Here is a 20,120-nt window from a genome sequence, read left to right as displayed (position 1 = left end):
AACTGCAAGCAGTATTTCAACACGTGCAATGACAAGAAATTCAACAACTCAAAATACAAAGGCACACTGTATCAGACTTCCTAAAACTTATCAACTCACCAGAAGAACCTGTTATCAGTGCTTTGTTCTTGCATGCTACGGTGGGCATTAAGACTAAGATCTAAACTGACCCCAGAAGAAGACCATGCAAAATAAAAGTTTCCTGAATTCAAAACTTTGCGCACTTCAGAGATGCGTTCTTCATCAGATGGGTCAATTCGTAATGATATTAAATCAGTGGAAGTAACACGAAAAACTTCAGATTCTTGGATTTTTCCTACAGACATACATCCTGTGACAAGAACTAGATAATGTAACAATGTGTCTCCTGTAAGAAACAAATGGAAATGAACAATCAGCGTGTTTTAAACTTTTGCAAGGCACACTTTTGCATTTCCCTGTTTTAACTATTAAACTTTTACAGAGAGGTAACTGCATAATTCTAAAGTTTACTTTTGCACATAAGACTTTTCAGAAATTGATTTTGCATGAACAGTAGTTTTTAAATAAGTGCTGGGCTGCAACCATGCCAACTTTTAGGATGAGCATGCTTATTGTTTTGCTTTATAATTACTGATAGGGTATGTGTAAACTGAAATGTTAGAAACCTCGATTCCAATGGCATATTTTAAATTTCTCAGAAAAAGTGAACTTCATATCTTAAGGAAAAATATACCACCATGCCTCATATGCTTGAAAGGAATGCCACAGAAGAGACAATGTAATTTACTACAAGCCCAACAATTATTTAATGGCCAAAGGATCATGTATGCCATCAGAATTTTCAGCTTCTGGTCCCCAAGGGAATCCAATCCTCTCTTCACGTTACATATGCAATGTTATACACATCTAATTGCCTTTGAGATACCAAAGTTTTGAAAATGATTTGCTGTTCGGTGTTGGAGAACAGGAGAGGCTATTTAGAAAACTCAGCAAGCATCACCAAGGAAAAAAAGGGGGGGGGAGGAATTCCCACTCCACATACAAAATTAATCATCAATTTATCTGGAGTGTGGTGATCACATACCAACAATTGTACCGGCATCAAGATGGCATGAGCAATCTTTTAACTATTACTGTTTTCATATGAAAAGAAAGGCGACTCCCAAAATGAGATTTACTCACCAAGATTTAATCTCAAAACACCTAGCAGTCCATATGCATCCATCACCTTGGAGTACATGTTCTTGATTGCCTCTTTCTCTGCAGATGCTGTTTATAAAATGTGAAGGATTTGAATTATAGCAAAATAACTATACTTATGAATGACTCTTCCACTTCATATTTTTACAGTCATACCTCGACATCCGAAGACTTCGACTTCCGAAGATTTTGACTTCCGAAGTCGAAGCCTCCGGAAGTCCTCCCGGTGCATGCGTTCTGCGCCTGCGCAGAAGCATGAAATACAGCATGCGCTGTAGCAGTGCTTCGTCAACTGAAAACCTCGACTTACGAAGACGACCGCGGAACGGATCGTCTTCGCAAGTCAAGGTACCACTCTGTGTGTGTGTGTGTGTGTGTGTGTGTGTGTACACACACACACACACACACACACACATATACCATTTTGAGTAATGTTCTGTCTGACTTGGAAGCTTTGTGTATTTTCATCCATCTGCCTATGGACAGGAAGCCATTAAGAGTTCTGCAGCACAGGGGCGTACCCAGGATCAAAACTAGGGGGGGGGGGCAAGCCATGGTCATTCAGGGGCGGGGCCAAGACACGGGAGGGGAGGGGCCACAAAGTGGGAATGTGGGCGGGGCTACGGAGCCCAGGTGAAACTGACCTTTTTTTAGGGAGCTGACACCACGCTTACACATTTTCTCTGCTTGGGAAAATAAAACAGGAAACATAAACAAACCTCAGTCAGTAAAGCATGAGACTCTTAATGTTGTGGTTTCAAGCCCCATGTTGGGCAAAATATTCCTGCATTGCAGGGGGTTGGACTAGATGATCCTGGTGGTTCCCTTCCAACTATGTGAATGATTCTGTTGTATCTGAAGGGCTGTTCACAGGAAAGATAGAGCAAACTTGTTTTGGGAGAGATGCTTGTGCTGTGATTCCTGCACTGGAGGGAGTTGGTCTAGAGGACCCTCGGGGGTCCCTTCCAACCATCTAGTTCTGTGATCCTATGATTAAAATACTCCAAGAAATATACAAACAGGCTTCTCTGTGGCAGTCACTGGAAAGGGCTCCAGGGGCGGCCATCCCACAGAAAGTTTGGTATGTGCCCTGCCAAACCACCCTCTAGCCCAAGCCCCATTCACCAGGTGAGACCTGGTGAGCTGAAGGAGTGCTCTGCAGTGGCAATGGGGCTGCCCAGGAGAGCTTGGCTGGGGATCTATCTATACCTATCTATAGGGCTGATTCATTTTATCTTAGGTAGGATTTAAAGATTAATAAACTGCCAGTGATCAAATCAAACCCAGCTCCTAATTTTAACCCCTCACCCCTCCTGGGAAGAGGAGAAATAAGAAAGGGGGGGCAGGTGGAGAAGGTCATATGCAGATCTTCAGACATATTTTCTCTCCAGCAAAGACTTGATAGGTGAGGTGCCTTCTGTTCTTACAAAACTTGATTCCCCCCCTTTAAAACGTACAAAAAGTTAAAATGCTGAAATAGATTGAATTTCACATCCACTTAATTGGATATTCCCTGGTTCTAGTATTATGAGAAGGATAAAAATCTCTCATTCCCACCCCCAATTACTTGCCTTTTCCCTAAAAGTTATAATGCCCCAGGTTTTGTAACATTTCCTCATAGGGGAATTGCTCCAACCCCTGGATCATATTGGTCACTCCCCCGCCCCGCCAATAATGTGCTTTGCTGCCATAGCAATAAGTATGCTCTCATAGACCCAACCTTCAGCAACATAGCCTTTCAGTTTTGTTCCGTGTACATGCTGTCAATTACTACCTGATAAACTGTAAATATGGTACTCACAGGTACATGATCCACTGAGTCAACCATTCATCCTATTATTTAATGTAAACTGCTTAGCTGCTTGTTTATAGTTGCTTTATACTAAGTCAATTGGTCAATCTTGTTTAGTATTGTCTACACTGACTGGCAGCAGCTTTCCAGAGTTTCTGACTCTACCTGGACATGCCTGCAACTGAACCGTCCTAGGGCAATGCAAGGCAGTTGATCTATACTGAGCTACAGCCCAGAAAGCATAAACCAGGAACCAGAGGAGCACTTAAGAAAGGACAATAACAGTTTGCTATAATTTGGCAAGCTTTGGATACCTAAACCAGCTCAAGAGAGGGGCTTGCATTTCTTTGAGGTGAAGAACTGAAATACACAGGTTCTTCCTTTGAAACAAAAGAATGTCAGGGATTTGCAAGATGCAAATTAAATCCCTGCCCCCAGGCAAATCTACTTGGGGTGTGAACTGGATTTGAGCTCACAGCTCCTTCGTTATGTGGCTGTTGAGCTCAAACAAACAGCAATGGGCTGGGCACAGGAGGAGCTGCTGCAAAAAAGATATTTTAAAAAGCAAAACTTTTGAGGCCATTTATCATACAGTAATAATTTTCACAATTTGCAAGACCAATGTGAACTAAAAAGGAGGGTTGAAGAAGGAAGGAAGAGCTTGCAGGAAAACCTCCTTCAGTTTGACAGCGAGTCAGGGAGGGAGAGGAACACCTTTGCTGAGGCTGCTGCTCACAACTCCAGCCGCTGCCTTGCCGGGTGGGGAGGGGGAGGGGAAGCCACTTTGCTGGGAGGGAAGGAGCCCCGCTGGGGCTGCGAGATAGGGAAGGAGCCGAAGGGAGAACAGCAGCTTTGCCGAGGCTGCTTCTTCCGACTCGAGCCGCTGCCTTGCCCGACAGTCAGGCGGGGAGGGAGGGGCAGGAGCCGCTTTTCAGGGAGCTGGTCGGCAAGCTGCCGTGTCGGGTGTTTATTTTATTTTTATTTTATTGCTTCTAGAGGGGGGCAGGAGCCCTAACCTGCCGGGTGCTGGGTACGCCCCTGCTGCAGCATCCTGTTTTAACACCTGCTTTAACAGGTCTTTACACAATTTCTGGCCATTACAAAGGATTGTATTAAACAATTCAAAGAATTGTTCAAAGAAATGAAGTACTGCGTGCAAAAACAGCCTGCAATTATTCTCCTGCTGCCTGTATCAGTGGCTTATATGTACGTATAGTACAAAGATTCTAGAAATGTCACAGAACTTATTACTGCTGTGCTAAGCCACGTTTTTGCAGCCATGACAAATTGATAGCAAGAGATACAGTGAAAATCCACTTCAGTAGCAGTAGACTCACTTGTACACAATGAAGGAGTAGACCTGTGACATCATAATCACAAAAATTAATGGGGGGGTTGTCTCTCTCTGGGATTGAAATTTCAAACCAAATTTAAAGTGTTTTAATGGCAATTCTTGTTCCTCTAAACTGGGGTGGATCTCCATATGTTGCTGAACTACAACTTCCAGAGTTTCAGATGCTGGTCATGATTAGGCAGTCTTAAGAAGAAGGGAAAGATGCCAGTTAAGCTCCATACAGAGAACTTTGATGAACTGAGACATAAAAAGGGCATACTGTACGTAGGAGACTGAAAGAGGTATATGTAACCAGAGATGTTTACAATAGTGCACCCCAAACTGTACGAAAAGGAAGGATAAGACAAGAATGAGCTCCTGCTTGTGAGGGATAGTAAAAAAACAAAAAGGACCATTTATGGAAAAAGAGGAAGGGAATAGCAGGTCCGCTGCTTGGACAAGACAGTAAGTATAAACAAGTGATACAGTGAAAGAAGAACTACTCAAACTCATATTTTGCGTCAATCTTCTACTACAAAACATACTGTGTTCTACCTGAGAAGAGAATGACAAATGATATAAGGAGAGGCTTGAACCCCAAGAGATAGAGAATCCTTAGCAACTGTAAACACATTCAAGTCTCCAAGGCCAAATGAATTAGACTCCATGGTGCTAAATGAGTTTACAGGTATGTTCTCAAAACCACTGACTAATCTTATGAGAGCTCTTGGAGAATGAGTCAAGTCTCAAAACATTGGAGATAGGAACATTTGAGATGGGGACACAGGGAATATGGAAAACTACCGGCCAGGCACCCCAACACAGAACAAAGAAATGTTATTAAGCATTTGGTCTATAAGCATCTAAAAACATTGCATCAATTTATGAGCCGGCATGGGTTGCAAAAATAAGGAATGTCAGATCAACCTTGTGTTCTTTTTGATATGAGTTTCTAGCCTAGTATGTAATCATGGGAGTGTCACATATACAGTATATCTTGATTTCAGCAAAGCATTTGACAGGGTCTTCTATGGTTGCCTTGATGACAAAATGGTAAGTGAACTGGGCAATACTATAGCTAAGAGGCAGCCACAGCTGGTTCAGCACTTTTACCCAGTGAGTGCTCATGAATAGCTCTGGATCAAAATGGAGGAAAGTCTTGAGCAGAACATCATAGGGCTCAGTCCCACACACTGTGTTGTTCAGGATTTTCTTAATGACTTGAATGAGGGAAAAGCTTGTACGATTAGCAAATGAGAAAGTTGGGAGGAATACACAGAAGACAGTATCAAGATCCAAAAGAAAAAGAAAATAAATCCTAAAATCCTGCAACACTAGGCTGCAACAACAGGTGACATTCAACAGAAATAAGTGTAAAATCCAGCATGTAAGTGCAAAAAAGAAAAAGAAAATCAAAGGCAGAATACGCTATTAAAAGCTAATGCAGACTCAGGCTGCATTAACATGGTACCTGTAAACACAGGTAGTAATCATTGCATTCTATCCAGTACTGATGAGAATGCATCAGAAGTACTGTGTCCAGTACTTGATGCCACATTTTATGAAAGGCTGTGCTAAAACTGCTTGTTTGTGTCCAAGGAAAGAAGACCAGGGTGGTGAAGGCTCTGAAAACATCCTATGATGAACAGCTGGAAGAGCTAGACATGCTTAGCCTGGAGAAAATGGGGAATAACAAGATAGGGATGTCATACAGGCCTGATCTTTGTTGTTCCAGGGGGAAGGACTAGAACCAATGGGTAGAAATAGGATTGAAGCAGATTTCAGCTGAATAGAAACCTTCTAACAGTAAAAGCAGTTCAACAGAGGGAAAGATTGTCTCAGGAGGGGTGGGCACTCATCCACTAGAGGTGCTTAAGCAAAGTCTGGATGGCCATCTATTAAAGATGCTGTAACTGCATCCTACATTGTGGGGGGCTTGCCAAACTAATCTGCAAAGCCCCTTCCAACTCTGCAAGCAGGGCCGTCCTAAGCATATCACGCGCCCGGGCGCCGTGGTGCGATGATCGCTCCGGTGCCCCCCGCCCCGCTTCTCACCATGCCACCCGGGCACAGCCGTGCGGCGCCCCCCTGGCGCCCTGTGCCACCCGGGCTTGCCTTAGAGCCGGTCCTGTCTGCAAGTCAGGTTTTCCTCCTTTTATATTTATTCACACAATGTAACTGACACGAGACATGAATCTCCCATTCCTTCTACGCAATTGCCTCCCCTTCCCAGATTCTGCTTATAGTGGAGTTACTGATCAACTTTAAATATGATTGTGTTCTTTAAGCAAACATGTATCAATACACTTGCAGGAAATAGATCTACCATGGTATCAAGAATAAATCAAAGCTCATGTGTATACGAGAAATTTATGAGCAAAACAACATGCATCTGTAGAGTACTACCCAGCTATGTAAACATAACTCAGCTTCCCTGGACATTCTGTAAATCCCAATACACAATATCTTTGTATCAGAATATATAATCTTAAAGGATGAAGAAAAACAGAGGCGTGATCAGTAGATATAAAAGTGGAAAATTGGTAGTCATTTAAATGACAAGTGATCTATGCTTGCCTTCCTAATAAGGCAAGGTCAATTTTGTCTTTATACATTAAGATGGAATCTGATAAGTTTGCCCCCCCCACCCAAAGAGTAGGAGCTACTAAAGTCTACCAACTGCTCCCTATCTATATTTTCATTCTATTAAAATGTTCTAAAGCTGCAATCTATGCATAATTACTTGAGAATAAGCCCGACTGAACTAAGTGCTGCTCAGTTCTGAGTAAACATACACGAGAGTGCACTACAAAGATTGAGGTATTAAATACCTAACCTATGTGCATGTAAATATACCTTCTTTTGCTGTGTTAATGCATACAGCCACTTGAACAGTTCCATCCCTAGAGATTTTATTCTTTCACTTAGCTACATCCATAATTTAAATCCCCTGATGGTAGATTAGATGGTGTGTGTTAACAGAAGTGCTCAATATACATTTTAAATCTAAATTCCTATTAACAGCTGCCAACTGTTTGTGCAGCTGTGGCAAAAGCAGAAGTTCATGCTATAGTTCATGCTACAACATTGTGGAAAATTAATAAAATTGTTTTAGAGTTTAAAGTATCTAGAAAGACATGCAGAATAGTAAATTGGTTAGTTGTTAAAAGTTACACAGGCTACCCAAGTTCCGGACCATAAGCTCAAACAGTTCCAGTTACACAAGACAGATGGAGGGAGAAGAGCTCATCTTACATGGAACAAATGTGGGTGCTAAGGAACCAGGAGAGTGGCATTAGAAGCCTAAACACATTTTGGGGGGATTTCAAATACAAATGACTGGGTTTTGAACAATTACATGGACTAAGAGATAGTGAGGTTGCAGAAAAGAGAAAGGTAGAGATGTTTTGCTCAACAGTGTCTGAACAGGGTGGGGAGCAGTCTCCAAGGCAAAATAATGCACCGTTGAACATACAGTGGTACCTCTGGTTACGAACTTAGTTAATTCAGGAGGTCTGTTCTTAACCTGAGGTACCACTTTAAGTAATGGGGCCTCCTGCTGCTGCACCGCTGGAGCACAATTTCTGTTCTCATCCTGAGGTAAAGTTCTTAACCTGAGGTACTACTTCTGGGTTAGCAGAGTCTGTAACCCAAAGTGTTTGTAACCCGAGGTGTATGTAACCCGATGTACCACTGTATAGTTAAGGGAGTTGCAATATGTCCAGTTGTAGGAAAAAGCTCTAGCGCAGGCACCCCCCAACTCTGCCCTCCAGATGTTTGTGACTACAATTCCCATCCCTGACTACTGGTCCTGTTACCTAGGGATGATGGGAGTTGTAGTCCCAAAACATCTGAAGGGCCGAGTTTGGGGGTGCCTGCTCTAGCACAAAGAGTTATTATCTTAATGAAGATGCTGGATGGAAAAGGTAATTGAATGCTAATTAACGCAAGCATCAAGTAGGTTACCAGACCTCAACACAAATTTCCTTACTACAGAGTGGCACAGGGGTCATGAAGAGTCTCTGGCCAGTCATAACTTAAACCCAGGTGTGCCATTTGAATTCTCTCATGGGAAAAGAGAGTAATATTTTCCTAAGAAATGCAAGTTTAGACTTAATCTAATTACTGGTGGAGGAAGCCCCCATTAGATATAGCAAAGATTCTGGATACTAATTAGGCCTGCACTTACATTGCAGTAATTGCAAAGGTTGTTATTATGGGAGAATATACTATTTAAACCAATGTTGCCTTCTCTTATATTGCAATGGCACCACACTAACCACTCAGAGGAATGGCTAAAGAGACAAAGTTCAGGGGCATGTGTAGCTTTCCAGTTGAATTGAACTTCTAGGTTACAGGTTTGAACACAATACTAAACTGCCTAGTTAAAAACAGATGTGAAAAGTTCTGATGTTCCTGCAGGCACACTGGAGGGTGATAGGGGGAAGCTGATGAGCCCAAGGCTCATTCACTAAATGTTAAACAGCCACAGTTTACCTTTATATCTGCTTGTTACAAAGAGGATAAGTAGACTTTTAAGGCAAGTTTCAAGAAATAGCAATAAATTCAAAAATGTATTACCTTGAAAAATATAGTAGGACAAAACACCTTTAAGCAAAAGACAAGGAAATATTCAAAGGACATTTAAATCACTGACACAACAGATATGGTGACTCAACATTTCTTCATCTGTTTTCATTTTTAGCATTAGGAGTTTTTATTAAGTTAGCCATCTGCTTGTATTTGCGGAGTTTTGCTACTTACAGAGAACAGCCACAGCACCAGACTCGAACATGAGACATTCTTCCTTGTTTCTGGCTTCTACTATCACACTGAATGGCGGTGGGTCCAGCTTATGATAGATACGATAACCTTTACTGAATGCCATTTTTCCTTTATCAGAGGCAGAACTGTGTAACGAAGTACAAAAAAAAGTGTTAGTGAAGGTTTCTCAACATTCAGAGACATCATTTCTAAAGCAGTGTGAAACTAACCCAGGCATCCCCAAACTGCGGCCCTCCAGATGTTTTGGCCTACAACTCCCATGATCCCTAGCTAACAGGACCAGTGGTTGGGGAAGATTGGAATTGTAGTCCAAAACATCTGGAGGGCAGAAGTCTGGGGATGCCTGAACTAACCTATCCAACTGGCACAGCTGCATTAATTTCTACTAGTGGGAACCCAAGAACTCTGCTGGAATGTGTTTTTAATATGCCTACCTTCTAGCATCCTTCCCATGATGCAAGAACCACATCAGGATTAGTTAAGAGAATCAACTTCAATTGAATAACAGATATATATCACAGGTAAATTGTGATAAACATTTGCATGAAATATAATTTTTTTTGCAATGCAACTGGCTACAGTCACTCATGCCCTATTCACTTCCAAGTTGCCTCACAGTGGGCTGCCTTCAAAGACAATTCAGGGCTTTTCTGATTTGCCTAGAATGCAACAGCCTGGCTATTGACTGTAACATGATGGATCAATGTCGCTCTAGGAACATAAATGGCTGCCTTATATGGAATCGGACCATTGGTGATCTAGTTCAGTATTTTTCACTCAGATTGGTAGCAACTCTCTATGGTTTTAGATAGGTGACCTTACAAGTACTACATAGAGATACTGGGTATTGAACCGGGAACTTTCTGAATGTGAAGCAAATGCTCTGCTAGTGAGCTACAGCCCTTTTCTGATTGTATATTACCCGCACTGATTACCAAATTGTTTCTGGGATCAATTCAAAGTGCAGTTATAACCTTTTAAACCTTAGCATCTTGAAACCAAAGCATTTTAAGAATCTCCTTCACCCCTCATAGCAATATGCCAAACCTTTGAACAGTCTACCACCCTGCTCCATTATGTGCTACCATGGTACATCGGGAGCGGGGCATGAGGAGGAAGTCACCAATGGAATACCCTACCAAAGAAAGTATGTTTGGTCCCATCATTAGTCACCTTTTAATGAGCAACAACAACATGCCCCCTTTAATGTCTCTTTCGGTTGTTGCTTTTTTAAAAAAATGCTTTGCGGGCTACTGTTCTTAAACTGGCTTATTTTTATTGTTTAGTCTAATTTTATAATTATTTCAATTCATGCATCTGGACAGTGCATATTGTTTGGGTTATTTATTTTTAATACTCATCCATGGTAAGTGACTGGGGTGTTTTTTTGGCGGGGAGGGTGATTTTTGAGGAAGAATACTTTTAGTATATTTGTTTTGTTTTAATGGATTTTATTGCCTATTGCATGCTGTTCACATAAATAGCTTCACTTTGGGATTTCTAGTGTGAGAAGCAGTACATAAATTGAATTAATCTGATATTTTACAACATTATTTGTCATCTTGATAGAATGTTACTGCTTCATGAGAAAAATACAGTTCTCATAAGAGCAAGCTCTTGGAATTGATTAATATATCTAAATATTCATCAGATTCTTAATTGCCATAGTGCAACCTAAATGTGCATCTGCATCAGCTGTTTTCTGAGAATATATCCCAAGAGACTCAAGAAAAGTGAGTGTAGTCCATATCTTATGACATTCCTAATTACTGTTGCATATCATATTTTATAGGAGGATCAGCACCATGCAAAAAACATACTAACGTCTCCATAATTTTACAACGGACAAACAGGCATTAAAGAAACATTATTCTTGACAAGCTTGCTACATTTCTTTAAAAATGCTTACTCATGAGGTGATCCACTAACGGCACACACTCCAATTTGCCGCTATCTTATCAATTCTCAAGCACATCTATTCACAAGTGGTACAACCTTTCACTGTACAGTAATCAGCATGCTGCCCTGCCTCCTCCCAAGGATATCTACTTGCAAGAAGGCATCTCAAGTGCAGGCTAAACATCTAACAAGTTTTCTTGTGCCTCTTCTTTGATCATATGAGCTGCAAACGCCAAAAGACCATTTCCCAGAAGAAATATCACAGCAGTTAAGTACAAGCAGAAAAAATACACATAAATAAAACCCAAAGGTATGTAATGATGGTCTATGAACCAAATGAGACAAATAAGGTCATGAGGTATCATAGCTGCCAAGTTCTCCCTTTTTTTAAGGGAAATTCCCTTATGCTGAATAGGCTTCCTCGCGAGAAAGGGGAAAACCTGGCAGCTATGTGAGGTATAAATAGGCAAAACCTATTTTATTTTGCACTTTCCAGAAACAATTGAAGGCATTTTGTTCTGACAGACTTTCTGGCCTGGATAAATGTCAACATTGTATGTTTTCTGCCTTATTTTAAATACATTTGTTGGTTTTCTGTCCTTAATTGTTATAAATTATTTTCAGGGTATATTACCTTGATGGTTGTTTAGAAGGCAATTAATTAAATCAATGATGATAAAAACAATGAGTAACAATAACAATACTTTAAGAGTCAGATTAGGTTTGTTTTTTAGTGCAGCAAGCTTAAATACACAAATTAAGGGTTTAATATTTCATTACAATTGTGTATTCCACATATAATCAAACTGCTCAGTCAGGGCTTAACCTAAACTAAGGATAATCAGGGCTCAGTTCTAGAAAATTATACTATATTTTCTTCAATATGTTCTGCTACAGGATAGTTAACAAAAACCTATTCTACATCAATACACAGACAGACAGACCAGACTTCCTGGCCTCTATCAGCAGCACACCAGGAGCACATACCATGTAATTTGGCACTTGATGTCAATAGTCAGCTATGAAACTAGAAGCAACCAATTTAACACCCTACTTCCTTTTATGAATTACATCCCATGTGTATTTTATTTACTGCATTCTGTACAAGAAAGTATATCAGCAAGCAGCCTCAACAGCTCTTCTCAGTTGCTGCTTATGCATACATATTCATAAAGCCCCTAATGATTTCTTTTTAATTGTATCCAAAACATCTTTGTTATAAGAAGAGCGCCAAGCAGTGATTTTGCTTCAAGCACTTCAATGTTTATTCCCTTGTCATCTGTTATCACGGAAACACCGCATCTCGGAGTACGGTAATCGGTTGCTCAATAAAACACAACCGAGAGAAAAATGATTAATAATCATAGCAGTAAGGGGTGGGTGGGAAGCAGTGTATTTTTTAAGCGATTGTCTCGAGCAGTGAAAGCAACACTTTGGGGATGATACATAAAAATACGAAGTAGTACAGTCGGAGATGCTTCCCGCAGCAGTTCCTTCCTCCCCACCTCCCACCTTGGCCCCGCACCCGCTTTAAGAGGAAAAGCGACCCTCCCGCTTCCCCAGGACCGGGGAGGGGGAGTGGCAGTCAAACGAAGCTCGACCCCCGTTTCTCCCCACAACATTTCTACCCGCTGTTTCTACCAGACAGGAACGAGGCTAGAGGGGTTATTTCCCTCGCTTCCAGCGGTAAAAAGAAAAAGCGGGGCGAGGAAGGGGGAAAGCGAAGCAACCGGAAAAGGTTTGCGGTCTGCAGACAGTTATGAGGTAGCAAGACAGACGGTTTGGCTCCCTCGATAGGCACGCTGCAGTAGGTGGGAAAGCGGGCACCCGGGAAGGGAGAATTATGATGATAATAGGAGCCGAACCCGTGTCGCTCTCCCCGTGACAGACGAAGGCAGACGGGCAGAGAGCCGTGTGGGTGTCGGCGCGGCTCAAGAAGCGTCCATCTTGTGCCGAGGGAGCCGCTTCCCTTCTCCCCTCGCCAGCCCCGCCAATGTGGCTCCGCTTCCTACGCACCGCGGGGACTTAGGCTTGTCTACACGGAGGCAGGAGAAAGCGGGAAGTGGTGTGCGGATTTGGGGGGGGGGGAGAGGGAGAGAGAGAGAAATATATACTGACGTCTCGCCTGCTCTCCTGTTCGGCTCAGCTTCCCTTACCGGCTCCTCCGCCACCTCCAGGGGCGCTTCTTCGTGCCGCTGCCTGAGGCAGCTGCCTCACTTCCTCTCTGGCAGGGCCACCGCTTCCGCATTGCACCGCCCCCCCCTTACATCCACACCGGAAGTAGTGCGGAGGGGGGGGACGGAGGGGAGCGTGGAACGTGGGCGAGCGCCGAAAGAGCGGGCGGGTTTCGTGCCAGACGTTCGCCAAGGCGGCGGCGGGTCTTTGGCGCCTTACATAAGCGCCCCCTTTTCGCCCCTGAGGCTGTGGCTTAAGGGACGCTCGCTTGAGAGTAAGCGCCACTGAACTCAGTAGGGCTTACTTCCGAGTAGAAACGCCCCTCATTCAGCTTGGTAGACGCCGAAGCGGCGGGTTTTCACCCTCGCCATCTCTTTCTGTTACCTGTCGTATGACAGGCTGCGGCGCTTGTGCCGAGCCTTGTTCTATTGACTGACAGAAGGCACGACGAACGTTCAAATGACTAACCATCATCATAACAAAAGCACTCCTCCCCGGTGCCTTGACTTGGAGCAGGTTCTTACTCCTTAGTTAGGTTGGCTGCTGATGAATCACACCCACGGTCGGTTTACAGCAGGCATCCCCAAACTGCGGCCCTCCAGATGTTTTGGCCTACAACTCCCATGATCCCTAGCTAACAGGACCAGTGGTCAGGCATGATGGGGATTGTAGTCCAAAACATCTGGAGGGCCGAAGTTTGGGGATGCCTGGTTTACAGCCACAGTCGGTCAAATACAAGGGGCAATTGCCTCGTTTCCCAAGGGCCTCCCTGAATGGTACTTGATGTGTAAACATGGCATTTCAGCCTACCCTTTGCAATGTGTTGTTGTTGAAGAAATATTTACCTACTGGGAATGTTTGATCTGGCTGTCAAGGTTATATTACCACTATAATCCTAAATGCTAAGCCAGGGGTCGGCAACCTAAGGCCCATGGCCCACAAGCAGCCCACAGAGGTTGTTTAAGCTGCCCCCGAGCCGAGCCACCCACTTGGCAAGCCCCCCCGCACTGCACTAAACTGGCGCAATGTGGCGCGGGGACTTGCTTCCGTGGCGACAGAAATCCTGTCTACGCAGACTCCAGAAATCGTGGGTGCAGGTGCGTGCACTCACATGCGATCTGGCCCACAGAGAGATCTCCACTGGAGTGAACTGGCCCAGGCAAGGTAAACCTTGCCAACCCGTGCTAAGCCTTTTCTATTGCAGTTTAAAATGACACTGGACTGCTCAGCCAAATTTATTTTTTTTGCTGTGATCCTTGAATACGGTAACTATTTGAGTAATTCAGGGAACCTGCTTCTGGTTTATTACCCGTTAATACAGGATGAGTCCTTTAAAAGAGGCCTTGTGGATTCAGAGTACACATGTTCCACGGGGCCTCTTTTAAAAAACCCACCCTGTAGTTGTAGACTACAGTCCTTTACCCACTCGCCTAGGAGTGGGCCCCACTGAACTTTTCTTCACAGTACAGTAGACACACATAGGGGTTGAAAAATATTTCAATGTAAGAGCTCTACTTTTTTTTGAAAGGCAGGCTACAAATGTTGCAGATAATTGTCTATCATTGCAGTCTGACTTTTTTCCCCGCCTCCCCTGCCTTCAACCTTATTGCAAAGGGCTTTAGGACAGTCTTGCTCTATTTTTGGATGACACAAGTTACTTAACACTGTGAAGGTTAGATACAGTGCCAGAATTAGATTTTTTCCCAGCTGTCTGTGTGCAGTTCCCAGTTAAGCTAGATTGTTGATTATGTTTTCAGCAGTGTGCATACGCTTGCTGCAAATTTAATAAATATATAAAAGTGCAGCAAGCATATGTACACTGCTGAAATTTGAAGCACTTTACTCCTTCCCCCCCCCCACTGTTGCTATGCTGCTTGGGTGGGGGGGGAACCATGGCCTGGGTTAATATTACATTCAAACAAACCAAGCCTAGTAATCAAGGATTGTTCTTGGCTTACTACTGGGGGGGGGGTTGGGGGGCAATGATCCTAGGTTTAGTGCACTGCTACGCCAGATCACGACTTATTTGTTGTTAGCAGGGTGGTGAAAAGTGTACCATTAAACCATAGTTTACTGTAACTGCAGTTTAATAAGTCTGTAGTATTAATACTATTGTCTGAGAATTTTGATGTTGGTTGGCCTTATAACTGAAAATAATCAATGTAATGAATTCATAAAATGATTCAGTGTTCAAAAAGCAGACTGTACATTTAATATTTTCTTTACATCACATGACAGGAGCATCATCAAGTACAATGATCCAAAGTTATTTAATATTTCAATTTCTACTTTTCTCAAGTATAATATACTACACTTGAAGATAAGCAGACTATCTACAACAGTGACAATATTCTTCAGAATTCAAACTAATCTCAGTAGTAGCAAGCCATGACTCAAAAATAAAAGGATTTATTCTTTAAATATTAAACAATGCAACATTTTGGAATACTCAATATTGTGACCATAGGATATAAACAAATATGTGGACATGGGGGAGGGTTAATAATCTGAATTATTAAATTGTGAGAAAATATATTGCCAGTAAGAGTTAAAGGGATAAAAAAATTATACAATGAAGTGTTTTAAGTTTTAATTGTGACCATACCATTACCTAAATGCAGCTGTGAACTTTCAGCTATTTTTGTCACCAGTACATACACTTCAAACAACACTGTTACAATTTTGGACACTTCTTTACTCTTACCCAGGTCATACTATATTCACATATTTATGACCAATTTTATTACCAAATTACTGAATATCTTACTTTGAAATAAACCATTATTTCAAACATATAATTATGGGAATATAAATATTTGCAGATCAGTTAAATGAATTTTACAGTGTAGAATTTCTCATTAACTAATGGGCAGTTTAGTGACTAGATGGCCACCATGTAGTATAAAAGTTTTGTAAACAAGATGCAGTTTCCCTGGCTTCTTTTTCACTTTGAAGACATCAATACTCTTACAGATGCTGTATATAAGAATGCACTTTGTATTAAAAACAATCGTTTACAATATAAGAAAACTTTACATATGTACAAAATTACACTTCAGGAATGATTTTTAAAGCCCAGAATTAACAGACAAAGTTTTATTTCCCTTCACTTAAATTTTTTAACTCTTTCACATTATGATCATTTGCAACTGTTGCAGCATGGTCCAGTGCTCGAATACTTGACAGAAGTTTTATTATCTGTTTTATATTCTCCCTATGAAGAGATGGAAGAACTTTAGTTAGTGCCTTTTGCAACTTACCACCTGTACTTTTCAGAAACAATTGAAGATATTGTTTTGACAAACTATTTCACCTGGATCTTTATTTTTTAAAAAAAATTATAGCACCCAACTGTAAATAAAACCTCTAAGCAGTTTATGAAAAGGTATCTGCCTTAGATGTTCGTTCTGTATTGTTTTAAATGTACCTTTAGGGCATATTTTGGTACTGTTTACCTGTTTTATAGTTTATTTGTAAATCGTCTTAAAACATGTAAAAGGAGATTAATAATAATCTGCAGTAAAACTCAAATGTCTGATGTGCAAAGATGAGGTACTGAATAAACCAGGATGCTGTACTGGCACACACAAACAGTAGGAAGACACTTACATTTTTTGTATCAAGCTGTTTGTGGTTTTTAAATTAAATATACTATACACATGGCTAATTTTCATTACAATAATATTGGTTAAGATCCAAAAAGTCTCATGTACAAATCTAAAATACTCTCATACTTAAAAGGAGTCTTCAGATTCCCCCCACCCCTGCAGTCATCCTAAACCACCCTCCTCAACTTAACAACAGTTTATGGGATGCATGGGGAAAGGCTCCTGCAAAGCCTAGATTATGGCTTTTTGTATCCTTATATTTTATAAAACCATCTTGAAATTTGTGATAAAATTAACAAATGGTAAATAAATACCTAAAATAATACAATAAAACAATCACTACCTTTTAAACTGAAACAGTGTTAAAGATAGGTTACCTTGCATTTCTTTTTTCTACATCAGAGCTTCCAATGCTATTTCTGTATACTGTATCAGCAAGATGAACAAGATATCTACAGAGGTTTTCTAGATGTGATATTGTCTTACTTCCTTTAAGATTAGTGAACCACTGTTTAGGGAAACAACTGATTACCTATAGAATTGAGAAGAAAAGAGTGGTTTAGAGTATAAGGTTGAAGCAGCAATTACGGAGTCTGTTGTTTTTGACTTTGCTGTTTTTGTGTTTTAGTTGCTGGTTTGCTGAATTTTATCTGTGCTATAGGAAGCTGCCTTTAAAGAGCTTACTCTGAATGGCATTATGTATGTGAACCTCTACCATTTTGGCTGGTTTCATTATCATAATTTTCATCATTATTTTTATTCATAAAATCATCTAATATGCATATTGTAAAAAAATATTAACAAAAATATATATTTTAAATAAACTTTCAGCAACTGTCAATAAAAAAACTTTGCTGTCCTATCATTTTAATCTCATCCTTTCACTAAAGCAAGCAGGATATGTGGAGTTCTCTATTTTTTATTTGCAAAACAGTGCTATGTAAATATTTCAGAAAAGATAGTGACTTGGCTTAGGTCACTTAAGCAAGCTTCAGGGCTGAATGGAGATTTCAGTGTGGACAGTTGTTCACTTTCATACCCAACTTTCTAGCTATTACACTGCACAGCATCTTAAGACATTTGCAGTATACTGACCCGATTCACACATCATATGTAAACAAACTATGGTTTAATGTGATCAAATACTGTTCTAGTGCACACTGCTCTAAAGCTCCAGAAAAGCTCCTCCCCTGCTTCTGCCATATCACAGTTGGTTTGTTGTGTTGTCTGAACTATGACACAGGCAACAGGGGAAAACAAACCACAAGTGGTCAGCCAAGATCAAACCATGGTTAATGCTTATGATTGCTATGGAGAGAAACAAACCATGAGTTTGGCTTCAGATGACATGACAGAACGGACTCTGGCTTCTTTTGTTTGTGACACAGCAGCAGCAAGACTGCATGAACTTTTGAGCAGTGTGTACTAGGATTCTGGTCCTTCATGTTAAGTCACAGTTTACTTTAAATTATGATTTCATGTGAACATGCGAATCAGGTCACTTTAAAAGGATGCTTAACAATAGAAATGAATGATTAAAAGTTACACTTTTACTTACACTTTGAGCTTTCTTAATGCTATCATCTCCATACTCAGAATTCTGGAAAGCCATAAGAATGTATCTATTTAGCAATCCATCTATTGATAACTCTTGTAAGGTTTTGTTGGAAAGGATTCCATGCCACTGCAGAAAGTTTCCTAATAACTGAACATGGATAATAAAAAGTTGGATATAAAAAGCAGAACTATTAACATATACATCTTTTACATCTGGAGATAATTATCAATGAATGAAAACATTTCCATTTTAAATACAGAATTTAAATCTGAATTATATAAGCCATAAGTATCCATATTTTCTGCAAAAGGGTATTGTGTATTATTAAACAGGCCAAAGCCGTTTCTGTGCTAAAACTGGGCCTCAACCCTAATGAAAATGGATCTAGAAAATTTAGTAAAAAACATTTCTCTGGACTTTTATGCCTCGTGAATTTCAAATTTCTTATTATAAACGGTTATTGATGTTTCAGATTCAGAACAAACACTCCAAAATTCATTTCCTTTAACTGTATAAAGAATTCGTAGTTAAAAACTACATGTAACATTAGCACTTTCAAAAATGCACTTGTCCTCTTAATACCACGTATATACAGTAACTTTAAATATACAACAGGGATGGAGTATGTGTGGCCCTCCACATGTTGGACTTCAACATGGATTCAACATGAACTCCCATCAGCATGGTCAATGATCAGGGTTGATGGAAACTGCAATAAGCATGGGCCAGTGGGGTGGGTGGGTGGCGGGATGATGACACCTTTTATGCCAAAGGGTTGCATTCTGTTACAGATAACCTCGCAGGGGCTGTATATCAGTAGTGGGTGAGGACAGATATAAAAGTGAGCAGCACAATGGGTGAGACTCTTACCTTTATACAGTAGGTCACAATCCACCCACACAAATGTCAGAACTCTCTCTCTCTCTCTCTCTCTCTCTCACACACACACCCCTCCATCTTCCTTCCAGACAAGCAAGAGGCATCATGACAGTTCAAGGACACATACTAGACAGGCAAAGGCACTTGAGGATGTGGCCTGTGGGAGGCTGTGTGGTCTAAGGAGTTTTGAGAGCACAGGGTTGAGAGAATAGTGCGCATGTGGCCTTCCATACACACAGCCTTTGGAATCCAATGTATGCAACGCGACAGCCATGCACCATGATACTCTAAGGCAAGTGTTGCCAAAACAGGACCCATGAGCACACATATGCCCACAGAGACCTTCTCTGCAGGCTGGTTGGTGCCCTCCCCAAAGTTAGACTTAAAATAATTCTACTACTATACTCAGAACAGGTTGTGGTGTATACATGGTTGCAGGTGTGTGCTGCCCACAATTTTGCTGGTTTGCAAATGTGCTCAGGGGGGCAAAAAAGGTTGGTGACCCTGAGCTAAGGTCACAAATGCAGCAATGCTAGGTTTGGAGTCAGCATGCCTACTTTCACTTCACACTCAGAGTCAGTTCAGTAGCACTTCTAAGTCTGAAACTTAATCTGTTTGCTAGCTCACCTTCACTGAAGACCAAAACTGCCGCTGGAAAAACAAATAAGGACCAGAGTTCTTGTTTTCTAAGACACTGAAAAATAAAAGTTTTATTTAAACTTCAGTAGTATAGATGATGTGAACTGTTGATATGATCTATTGTCATAATACTAAAAGATTCTGCAAACCAATAATCTTACCTTTTGGGATAAAGTGGCATGAATACATCATCATCTAGTGTTCTCCTCATTCTAAGCAAGAGGCCTTTTAGTAATGTCTGAAAGAGTTAAAATTTAACATAAGATTGTG

General features: G+C 41.1%; 2 protein-coding genes across 16 annotated transcripts in view; both read right to left on the bottom strand.

Annotated features, from left to right (window-relative positions):
* SYNJ1 (synaptojanin 1) overlaps positions 1-13,235 on the bottom strand; it is a 55,373-nt gene extending 42,138 nt beyond the window's left edge. For 5 of the 14 annotated variants that reach the window (XM_060273610.1, XM_060273612.1, XM_060273614.1 and 2 more), the window contains exons 1-4: positions 13,148-13,182; positions 9,072-9,217; positions 1,165-1,251; positions 100-367 (exon numbers count right to left, since the gene is read on the bottom strand). In XM_060273610.1, the coding sequence (XP_060129593.1) occupies positions 100-367; positions 1,165-1,251; positions 9,072-9,195 (479 nt within the window). In that variant the 5' untranslated portion in view covers positions 9,196-9,217; positions 13,148-13,182. Of the gene's footprint in view, positions 1-99; positions 368-1,164; positions 1,252-9,071; positions 9,218-12,856; positions 13,080-13,109 lie in introns of those variants that run through there. The other 9 variants (XM_060273603.1, XM_060273605.1, XM_060273606.1 and 6 more) reach the window with 6 other exon arrangements.
* Positions 13,236-15,987: 2,752 nt separating this feature from the next.
* Positions 15,988-20,120, bottom strand: part of PAXBP1 (PAX3 and PAX7 binding protein 1) — a 30,756-nt gene continuing 26,623 nt past the window's right edge. For both annotated transcript variants that reach the window (XM_035115636.2, XM_035115637.2), the window contains exons 14-18: positions 20,012-20,088; positions 19,839-19,905; positions 18,333-18,479; positions 17,152-17,306; positions 15,988-16,380 (exon numbers count right to left, since the gene is read on the bottom strand). In XM_035115636.2, coding sequence (XP_034971527.2) covers positions 16,263-16,380; positions 17,152-17,306; positions 18,333-18,479; positions 19,839-19,905; positions 20,012-20,088 — 564 coding nt within the window. In that variant the 3' untranslated portion in view covers positions 15,988-16,262. The remainder of the gene's footprint in view (positions 16,381-17,151; positions 17,307-18,332; positions 18,480-19,838; positions 19,906-20,011; positions 20,089-20,120) is intronic.

Source organism: Zootoca vivipara, chromosome 4, assembly GCF_963506605.1.
Source record: "Zootoca vivipara chromosome 4, rZooViv1.1, whole genome shotgun sequence".
Taxonomy (NCBI): domain Eukaryota; kingdom Metazoa; phylum Chordata; class Lepidosauria; order Squamata; family Lacertidae; genus Zootoca; species Zootoca vivipara.
This window is presented reverse-complemented; position numbering and strand designations above follow the sequence as displayed.